Raw genomic sequence first — 11,159 nt, forward strand, 5'->3', positions numbered from 1 at the left:
CCTAATACCCCCCCCCCCCCCCAGCTTCCTTGTAGCCCCTTCAGGTACTGGAAGGTGCTATAAGATCTTCTCAGAACCTTCTCTTCTCCAGGCTGAACAAGCCCAACTCTCTCACGGTGTCACCATAGGAAAGGTGTTCCATCCCTCTGATCACCGTTGTGGCCCTTGTCTGGACCTGCTCCAACAGGTCCATGTCTTTCCTGTGCTGAGGCCTCCAGAGCTGGACACAGTACTGCAGGTGGGGTCTCCCAAGAGCAGAGAAGAGATGGAGAATCACCTCCCTCAACCTGCTGACCATGCTTCTTTTGATGCAACCCAGGATATGGTTGGATTTCTGGGCTTGAGTGCATTTTGCTGGGTTATGTCCAGCTTTTCATCCACCAGTATCCCCCTTGGCAGGGCTACTCTCAATCCATTCGTCCCCCAGCCTGTATTGATACCAGGATTGCCCCAATCCATGTGCAGGACCTTGCACTTGGCCTTGTTGAATCTCTTGAGGTTCACATGGGGCCCACTTCTTCAACTTGTCCAGGTCCCTCTAGATGGCATCCTGTCCCAGAGGCGTGTCAACCACACCACCCAGTTTGGTATTGCCTGCAAACTTGCTGAGGATGCACTTGATTCCACTGTTTGTCATGAAGGTATTAAACAGTACTGGTCCCAGTACAGACCTGAGGACAATACTTGTCACTGGTCTCCATCTGGACATTGAGACCCTATGGATGTGACCATCCAACCAATTTCTCATCCACTGAACTGTCCTCCCATCAAATCCATATCTCCAGTTTAGAGAGAGGGATGTTGTGGGGGACCATGTCAAAGGCCCTTTATAAGTTCAGCTAGATGACACCTGTAGCTCGTCCCTTGTCCACTGTTGTAGTCATTTCGACATAGAAGGTAATTTTAAGTATTAAAATACTTGATTACAAGAATTCAGAGAGACTCTTGTTACCAATTGTGATTTTAAGTTTTTTGTATGTGTCACTGGAACATAGAACTCAGTGTCTGTTCCTTACAGTTGGAAAGACAGATAGAGTGAGAAGCTGCAATGCAAAAGGCTTTTTTTTTTGACATCCCACTACCGTCATCATTAGCTGTAACTACATGCTTTGATCTTCCATAACAAATTAAAACACAGTTGAACCTTTGAAAGTACTTAAATAAACAGAAGATTGGAAGGGAAGATACGGGATCACCATATGCTAAAGATAACAGAAGTGTGACTCAAATACTGAAGGAGTGTTTTGCCTTATTTTTCAATAAGGTTGATGAGAGCAGTATCAAGTAAAGAAGGAAACAGTATTAATTTTTATGTTTTAAATAGAAGCAAAGCTTGAATTGCTTAACAAGACAAAATCAGATATCCATATGAGCTAGTCTTAAAATATTTAATGAAGTGGTGCATGAAATTCTAAATACTGGGGATATTTGGTTGAACTATAGGTAGAATAGTGCCCTAAAATACTGGAGAACAGCAATTATCGTCTGTGTTTACATAAACGCAAATAATAATGCAGACAATGACAGACTGTTGACATGATATTAAGGCTCTGTGAAGTCTTAGGAAGTTATTTCAAGGTGAAAAAATTAAGAATGTGAAAGAAGATATATAGCGACTGTGTAGTAATGTCAATTATCTCCTTATTTGGAAAAAGATCATGTATTGTACTATGGTAGGTACGATGGATCAGGTTCTTGTACTTCCCCTATGAGAGCAGCATGGCTTGGCATCCATCTCAAGCTTTTGCATACAAATGCACACGACAGAAAACAAACAAGAAGAATTGGCTATCCTTACACAGCTGTAGAGTATGATCTTGCGATTATAGGGGTGTGGTGGGATACACTACATAACTGGTGTGCTGCAACTGTAAAAGATGCTCTATCCTTATCAGATGCAAGGGAGATGTGCTTGGGGATACGAGGGTGGATGGCAGCCTTGTCTGCAGCAACTACGAGATTGTGAGGTATAAATGACAGAAGTGATTTTTGGATTGGGGTGGGTGAGTGAATGAATTGATAAGATAGTTGGTTAGTTGGGGAGAGTAGGTTAATTGATAAAGGGCATTTGGGTTTTTGTTCTCTTTAATTCTTCTGCCACCCTCTAGGGTGAGAATATTAGAAAATACCTGATTTTGTGAGAAGGGTGGTGATGTTGATACTGACTCACCTGTTCTCTTTCTTTACTGCTGTAATTGGGACTGGGCTTTTCATAAAGGTTTCAGCTTTGTTACATGTGACCTCCCCCCACATCTTTTCTCAGTCTCATGTAAATAACCTTTTTTAGAAGAGTTAACTCTTGATGGTAAAGTTGTGTTGATTTTGGAAGGATAGAGGTTTTTTGGTAAGGACAAGGCCTGTAAAAATCTAGATGAATAGAGGTAGTAAGCAGATCATACATTGAAATAACTCCTTATCATGAAGCGTATAGATAAAGCATCTGAAAGGCATTGGACAGTCAGAGAACTGGAGTATGTAGTGACAGGATTGTGTGTAGTTAAGACGATGGTGCAGAATTCAGAGTAACAGTGATCTGAGGTTATTTTCTGTTAAAATAAAACTAGCATGTTGCATATCGTGTGTTGTATAATATTCACTAGCTCAGGACATATTTATTAGTTTGAAGATGGGGAGGGAGTGGACAAGAACTCCAGTGTTATTTGAATAAAGTTATTTTGTCTTCTTTTCATTCATAATGAAATATGCTCTTGAGGGATGCTGCCATGTCATGTGTCTTACGACAGAATTGAAACTGCTTTGTTAACTTGACTGTATGGGTTTTTTTCTCCTTTCCCTTATTGTTTTCTGCTACCTCATGAAGGAGGCCTACTTCTTTAATTGTGGAGACAATCTGAGTGCAAAAGGGATGACATACCTTACGAATTCACTATTTGATTACAGAAGTCCAGAAAATAATAGTATTCGGGCAGAGTTTATATTGGATGCAGCTCATCATAAGGTCAGAAAATTACATTTTTCTTAGAAAAAAAACTTTCTCATGCTTTCTAATGAATTTCTAGTGCTAATTTAAAACTGTGCACCATTATAGGACTGATTTTCATTACTTTGTCATGTTTAACTGAATCTTACTTTGCAGATAGCTGAAAAAAAATTTAAACCTGTTTATGTTTAAAAAAAAAATAAATTACAAAAACATGTCCAAAAGAAACCTCAAACTGCTTCTGCTGAAAAAGCTGAGTTAGTGCCATAGTTTCCAAAAGCACTAACTACAGAACACCTGCAGAGAAAAACAGAACTATGAAAGAATGCTAGCAAAAGATCAAGCTTTACCAGCACATACTACTTTAAATCCAACCAATAAGTAGTTCACTGTCTTGAAACTAATAAGTGCTCTCTTGGAAACCAGCTCCTTGCCAATATTAATTTTGTTGTCTGTGTGCTGTGTTTGTCTGCTTAGAGGAAGTCTTGCTAATTCTGCCTTTGGTAGAGACAAATTTTCATTCACTGAAAGGTGAAAACAAAGTAAAAAAAAAAAAAAAAAATTAAATAAAAATAAAGTGAAACTTTATTCCCTGATTGTCTGAAATTTTTAAAGACTGGCTGTGATCATAAAGACTGTCCCTTCCAGGTGTGTTCATAGGTGGGGGTGTATGATTTGTTAGTGCACAGGTAAGCCATTTACAATTTTGAATGTATCTTTCTTTTAAATTTAATTTTCACTAGTTTCACCTTTAGTAGTACCACTGATGAAACAGTGTAACCCTGAAGAATCCCACAGGAAATGAAATTAATTAGTGAAATTACTACTACTTAAATGTATTCAAACATTTCCCATACTGTGTTTTAGTTTTAAGTTTTACTTTTTCCTTAGCCTGTCTTCTGTGATTTGCCTATCTTTTGTCAAGAGGGGAAGCAAACTTGCTGTGTAATTGTGGATTATATTTATGCATAAATCCCAATGATGGCATAAAGTCTTAAGAAGTTTCCTACTGTGTGAAGAATAAATCACAATATTTCTTAAATAAAAAAAGCAGAATGAATGAGCTTCAGTTTTCAATGTATTTAATTAGGCAGATCTGTTGGATGCAAGAGGTCAAGTGAAGAATATTTACTCCATTAAAGTTACCAATTAACTGGTTGTTATTGATGAACTGGTCAGCATGTCCACTGGAATTATGGATGTGCCTTTGTGTGGCCTCTAATAGAAGTTACATTACCTATCGGAAAGGTGAATTCCTTGGGATAACCTTTGTCCTTTGTTTTGATAAGCCTTTCCGTGTGTTGATGCACAAATCCAAACATGAATATATCTCTCTCATACCAACCTATCAGTTGGTAATCTCAAGATTCTTTCCTTATACAACATTTCCTTTGTTGGCTTTGCTTTGTTGGTAGGAGACGTACACAGAGATAGCTGGAATGCAGAGGTTTGGGGCTTTCTACATGGATTACTTGTACACAATGGAAAGCACGAGTGGCAAAGGTACCTTTTTGCTTTTGTTTACCCTGTTAAATAATAGAAATGAAGGTTTTCGTGCCTAGCTGGTCCTTGACCAACTGTCCTCTAACTTACCTTAGGTTTACCATCAGGTTCATCGTTAAAATGCTTTCATCTTCATTAATGTATTTGAGATTGTTTTGGTTAGCTGTTGATTCTTGGTGTTTCTCCTTTTTTCCCTGCATAAGTAATCAAAATGATATCTTTTATAGTCAATTACTAAACTGAAAATAATTCCCTTTTAACAGTGAAGTTCATGAAGTATGATGTCTTTGTTTTTTTTTAACTTACTGTTACTGACTTCTGGGGGGAAAAAAAGTCTTTTGCGAAACCTTGGTTGAAGAATGAAGTTGATCATCTGCTTGGTGCACAGGATGGAGTGTCATTTTCTCCTATGAAGAAAAATGCAAGGATAAAAATGTGGAGAATTCATCTTTAAATACACATATTTGGACAATTTTGTGACCAAATACTGACCTAAACCATTCACACATAGATATTGGGTAATTCTGAGTAATTTGAGATTCCTGTCAGTTATTTTCTTAATCTGAGACAATACAGTGAATTGAGTGTAGTAAGTATATCTATTTTTATGAGTGTCACAAAAGCCAGGACTAAGGAGTTTATGTATCAGCAAGTATTATGTTTATGTGTTTTTACAGATATTCTTGTCATGAACTGCGATGTAATTTCTCCCCACCCCTGGGAGGATTGTCATCTACAGTTGCTGTTCTGCAGTTTTGTTTTATTTATTTTATTGCCTAAATAATGCTTTCTTCCCCACCTGTGTATTTATTACCATGAACACTATTTCTGTGGACATCTGTTTGGACCTTCATACTGTTTTCATTTGTCCTTGCTACCTAGTCCAACTCATCTGTTCTTTTTGGCACATTTTTGTCCCTGTAAGAGAAGTCTTAACTCCTAACATTATTGTTTTCTGGACTCGTTAGACATTATAAAAGGAGTAGGAAAGAAAAACTTCCAGTTTGCTTAGAGGATGGATCATGCAAAACTTATAAAAATAAATAAATGATAGTATTGTTTTCGATAGTAGAGGGATACACTAGGCAATTTATCAGTTTTTTTCTGGGCCCTGAGCCTTTCCTCCCTGTACTATGAGTGTGATGTGAAGCTTAGAAAATGTATTTTAAGTCAAGCTTCTACTGCAGTCTGCTTCTGGTTTTAATAAAGAAATAACAGTTTAATTGCATGCAGAATATTCATGTAGAGAAGTTGGAAGGCCTAGGGTGAGCTTACCTCCTTTTTGAATTTTGGTATAGAACCTTAAATAATATTGGATTATGAGGAAAAATTGATTTTATGGAGTACTTTGTCTTGTTTCTCTGAATGCACAAGGAATTTAATGACTTCCCTTTTTCTGACTGTAACCCTTTTCAGAAATTGTTGAACTCGGATGTATATATGTGTGTATAATTTTTTACTCAAGGCCAGGCTACTGGTATTTCTGAATACCTTTTCCCCTCCTCAGCTTCTTTTATTTCTTTCAGTTTGCTTTCTCAGTGCCTTGGCTTTTATTTTCTGCATCAGTCACCAGGAAAACACCTCACAAAATGTAGCTTGGCTTCCTATGAAGCCTTGCTCTGTGCTTTTATTTCAGTATTGATTCTCTGATATTAGCTACCTGACTACATAAAAGAATGAATAATTAATTGTTAAATTAATAGTTGAAATAGTTGCTATAGCTTTAGAATCAAGAACTTAAATTTTCAAATAGTTTTCTTCCTCAGAAAAGCAAATGTGACGTTTTCTGCTAGTTAATTTCTAGCTAATTTTTCCATATTGTGAGTCAAGTATGTAATTATTACATAGAATGTGAACAAATAGGTGTAAATTATTTCATTTCAAATAAATACTTCAAGATTTTGAAAACAATATAAATGTTGCTACATTTTAAATATATGGTATTTATATGAAAGTATTTTACTATGTCTTGTCTTGACACCATTAACTATGGTTTTATGTACAATCAGTGCACACCACCTTCCTCTAAAAAAACTAACCCAACTTAAGTTAGAGGAGGCATTTACTGTGATTGTAAGATTTTTGTCTGTTGAGACAATTTTCGTTTGACACCTTCTTTGCCCTTTTAACCTTTCCAAAGCATACGATTACTGATTAAACTGCAAATATCTCATGGATAACATTAACCTCAGGAGTTTCATCTGTCACTTGTAGAAGTGCATTAATAATTTCTAGTATTTTGAATGAAAACAAGGTAGGTAGTCATGCACAGTATTGTTATTTTGAAATTCTGACTGTTCTTCCCTTCCATTTTTTCTTTTTTTTTTGTTTTGTATTTCAGTGCAAAGTAGTAATTTCCTTGAAACATCATATAGCCTAGCAGTTCCCTGATCACTGATTTGTATGACCTATAGACCTAACAGGGTGTACTTTTGAGGTGGTTTTATTTATACTGGGTACCTCTGTATTTTGATGGGAAGCTTATTATGCAGCACTCTCATTTTAAGACTTTTTTTTTTGTCAGTTAGAATCAGACATATGGTTTACGGAGAGCTGAACAGTCGTGATCAGAAATTACCTACCTTTATGCATCTGCAAATTTTCAAAAATAACCTGTGATCACCTACTTTTTAGTAGCAGTAGGCTTTCTATCACATTCTTTTTGAGCGTAGTTAGAGTTACATGGAACTACTCCAGAAAGCGGTTTGTATACATGCTGTCACTTCAGTATATTATTAATATGCATACAGTATATATGAGTGAATGAGGATTTTTTCTTTTCCTTTTTGAAAAGGTAGGATGTTATTACTTCTAAAGGCTTTTGGCCTTAATATTTTTTTTTATGAGGTTACAGTATTTTACAGTTCCTAATAGTGTTCATCTGAACTGGATACTGTGTAGAATTGGAAGGACTGTGTATTAAAAAAAGCATATCCTGACAGCAGGTTGTATGCTGGTGTGTGGGTTTTTTTTTTTTTTTTTAAAGTCTTCTTCAGGATTTATTGAAAAGCTTGTAACTTCAGTTCCATCTGTAGATTCGAATAGACCTTGTAAAGTAGTATATTTGTCCTCTTTTTTTTTTCTTTTTTTTTTTTTTAATTCTTCTCAGAAATGGTGAACAAAACACCAGGGGAGCAGAGACTGTAAATCTATAAATGCTCTCACCATCAACTTCTGTTGGGCTTTTGGGGACAAAGTTAATTCTGCTGCTGAGTATATAGGCCTGTAAAGGCCTGCAGAGCATTAGGCCAGCTCAGTGTCAAATTCTGCATATCTCTGTTTATTTGGGGACATTTTCCTCACCAGTGCTTAGAAGCAAAAACATTTTATAGACTATAATTTAAACATAAGGGAAAAAAACCCCTATCCTCCCTTCCTTTTCCCCAAAGCTTACTTCCCCCATTAAAAAGACTGTTTAGAATCAGCACATTAAAGGAGGGAGAGAAAAGGAAGTGGAGGGTGAAAGATGATGAGGTTCCTCTGAGGCAACCAGAAATAAAACATGCTTTCTTCCAGTTGTTTTCCCTTGAAGCTGTGAAGCATACCATGCCAGGCTGCTTAGCCATGCAGCTACTCATAAGCTGACAGATCCTACATCTCTTTCACAAAGTGGGTGGGTCAGCGCTCTGCAGCAGCTGCAGTTCCCACTGCCCAGCCTGATGAGCTGAGCTGGTCTTGCCACTTCTGTTAGGACGGACAGATTGTGTCGGTGAGGAAGATGGTATAACAAAAGGTTGGAATTGTCAGATTTTCCTGTGGTTTTGGGTTGTAGTTCTCTACAGGTGCCTTTAGTTTGTGACTAACAGAAAGGCAGAAGCTTGAGATTTATACAAGGAAAGAGGTTGATTTACATCCAGGCAGATGGGTGAAAAGAGGAAGGAATGGGATCTTTCATTGAGTAGGTGTGCAAGATTCACAATGGATGAGAGTTTGGAAACTTGGAAAATATTACTGATGAGAAGGCTCATCAGGGAAGTCCATCACTCACACGGCCTTTGGTTTCTGGGCATGACTTGATGAAGGAGAACATATCAAATTAACAGCTCTGCAGTTGCAGGTGTGTTAAATTGTGGAAACCAAGGTGAAATTGATGACAGCGGCTGTGCGTTTCCCAGCTTTCCTATTTGTCACGGCTTTGACCAGGTGGATTATGGAGTACTATGCTGTCTAAGGAGTACGTGCTGTCCAGATTCACTGAATGAATTCAACTGTCATCCTACAACTGCTGGTCTCAGGAGCCATTCAGTCTTGATGCTTATTTTAGCAGACCGTTCATTTGTGTAATGGTTAGCAAGATGTTTAATGTTTAGTGCTTGTGTCAAAGCAATGAGGACACTGTCAAAGTGAGGATTTAGTAGAAAAAAGGGAGAAATTCTGCAAACTAAGTATGTTAGAGGGATAAAGTGGGTTGGGTTTTTTTTTTTTTTGCAAGTCATATGTAACAGGAAAACTTAAGCTTCAGAAATTTGCATAGTTTAACTGAAGAATTTCCATTATGTTTAGAGAAATGGAGTCATGCTGTTTGGTAGCTGATAAGTAGCCTGTACGCAGTGAACGTGTGATCTTGGTCTAACTCAAAACCCTATATCTGTATCAGTAAAATGATAACTGTACTTTGGCACACTAGTTCTGTTCTGAGCACAAAGGTTATAAATCTCTGTGGCAGACCTTCTAAAAACGGTCTGAGGCATAATGGTTAAAGAAGTTTTCATTCTGGCTGCCCATGCTTTACCACAACAGTGAATGGAAGAGAGGGTCAGTCTGTTTCTGACGATACAAGTGGGTGATTCTCATTGCTGTTCTAGCCCATGTACCAGCAGCTAGCATGTCAAGGGTCCATATCTGTAGTTTCTTTGCAGCACACCGTTTCCTTGATTGTTTGGGATAGAAATCTTTGTGGTAAACTGCAGAAAGTTTTGAACAACACAGTTGTCACTGGCAACTGGGCTTAAGTTGGTAAAGAAGTTTGGAGATTGTTTGGACACCTTCGGAGAGTCTCAAGCTTGAGAGATACAAGGTTAATGGAAAGGGTTGTTAAGTTGTGCTGTGCTTGGATGCAAGGCAGAATCTTGCCCTATTTGCTCTTCATTAAACAGGAATAAAGTTTCTTTAAACATGTTAAACCAGTCGCAGTATATTTGTGTTCCATTCATTTTATTTTCTGTATATTTAGAAGTCTATGATCACAGGATTTGAAACAAAATTAGCTGATAAATCTTATTATGTCCAATTGTTTGGCATAATAATTTGTTATTTATAATACTTCTTGTAGTTTCTGGAAATCAGCAAGACCTTTCTTCAGTTAAGAGTGAAGATTTTGGACATGTTCAGGAGATGTCTACAAAAAACCTCATTGTGGGCCCACTCAATCTTCGACTGGACAGCAGTGCGGTACACCGGATAATGAAAATGATAGTGTGCGCTCTGGAACATGAATATGAGCCGTACAGCAGAACTAAGCCAGGTTTGCTCCTATTGCGTACACATGAATATACAGAATTAAACCAGACCAAATTCAGTTCTCTTGAAGGTGCAACTTCCAAATAGTTAAAGTCCAAATCTGTCAAGGGATTTTGTGTCCAAAGAACAAAAATTAAAATAAAGATAAAATCAATCGCAGTATTCCCATCAGTGTTGGATATACCTCTGAGATAATTTCGGGCACTTCGGAGTCCATTAGAATCATATACCTCTAGCTGAGTACGGAAGGCTTATTTCACTGACAACTCTAGATTAATTTTGAGGTCTTGGAGAACAAAATATCCCTGTTGGTATGTATTTATTAATTTGAAATATGGAAACAAGCTAAGGTAAATTGTTAAGATGAGTTTCTGAGACAGAGCTGTACAGATTTCAAAGTAAGGAAGAGCCAGTTACGCTTGCATTTACGTAAAGGTGGAACCATTGTGGAATAAAATTGTTAAATATGAAAGGGAGTTGGGAAAAAGTTTTCAGTGTTTTACTAGTCCCTAACCATTTCTGAAACAGTGAGTGAAGGGAATAGTTATATATTTTAGTTAAACAACTGGAATCTTGGTCTATTGTAGATGTTACGGATGGAAATAGAACTATGCCAAGCTCAGAAGAAGTAGCATCGTTAGAGGAATACATTCCCACTCGGCTTACAACGTTCACTGTTCTGAAGTGTACAATTATAATCCCTGTGGCAGAATTCAATTTACTAGACCACTTGATGCCCGTAATCATGGGTGAGAAGGTATGTATGCACAGACATTTATTTAGCTCTTTAGATGAGCATGTGCTATTTCACATAAATTTGCTCATTGGGCTGTTATTCCATGTGCTGGATGTATTACTGAGTTCCAAATGAGTTTGGTGCCCATGAACCTTCAGTTCAGCTCTCTAAGACAATTAGTGTGTGTGCAGTGATTAGTTCGCTAGTTCACAGATTCACCTTACGGAAATGGGCAGATGGTATTTTTAAAATGCGTGAACAGCCCTGTATTTATTGTAGGTTTGAGGCAAACAAGTTGAATTCAAGTGAACTTACTTTTTTTTAAATTAGAGTTTCAATTTGCTCTCTCTGCTTCAATCCAAACCTATTAAAAATAAGAATAATTCTGACTTTTAGATTGCGAGTCATATGTAAATAAACTTACTGTCCTGTTTTTATACACATAGGATAATTTTTAGATTCGGAGAGTAATTTGGATTAGAAGAGATCTCTGGAGAAGATCTCTAGGAGTCCCACATC

The 11,159-nt window shown here is 37.3% G+C and overlaps 1 protein-coding gene across 1 annotated transcript in view; it reads left to right on the forward strand.

Moving 5' to 3' along the window:
- LOC104515951 (vacuolar protein sorting-associated protein 13B-like) overlaps nt 1–11,159 on the forward strand; it is a gene marked incomplete at both ends in the record, with an annotated part of 19,264 nt that overhangs the window by 4,411 nt on the left and 3,694 nt on the right. The window contains 4 exons of the mRNA XM_010160131.1: nt 2,822–2,959; nt 4,357–4,444; nt 9,717–9,908; nt 10,492–10,661. Coding sequence (XP_010158433.1) covers nt 2,822–2,959; nt 4,357–4,444; nt 9,717–9,908; nt 10,492–10,661 — 588 coding nt within the window. The remainder of the gene's footprint in view (nt 1–2,821; nt 2,960–4,356; nt 4,445–9,716; nt 9,909–10,491; nt 10,662–11,159) is intronic.

This window comes from Eurypyga helias, unplaced genomic scaffold (genome assembly GCF_000690775.1).
Source record: "Eurypyga helias isolate BGI_N326 unplaced genomic scaffold, ASM69077v1 scaffold19000, whole genome shotgun sequence".
NCBI lineage: Eukaryota > Metazoa > Chordata > Aves > Eurypygiformes > Eurypygidae > Eurypyga > Eurypyga helias.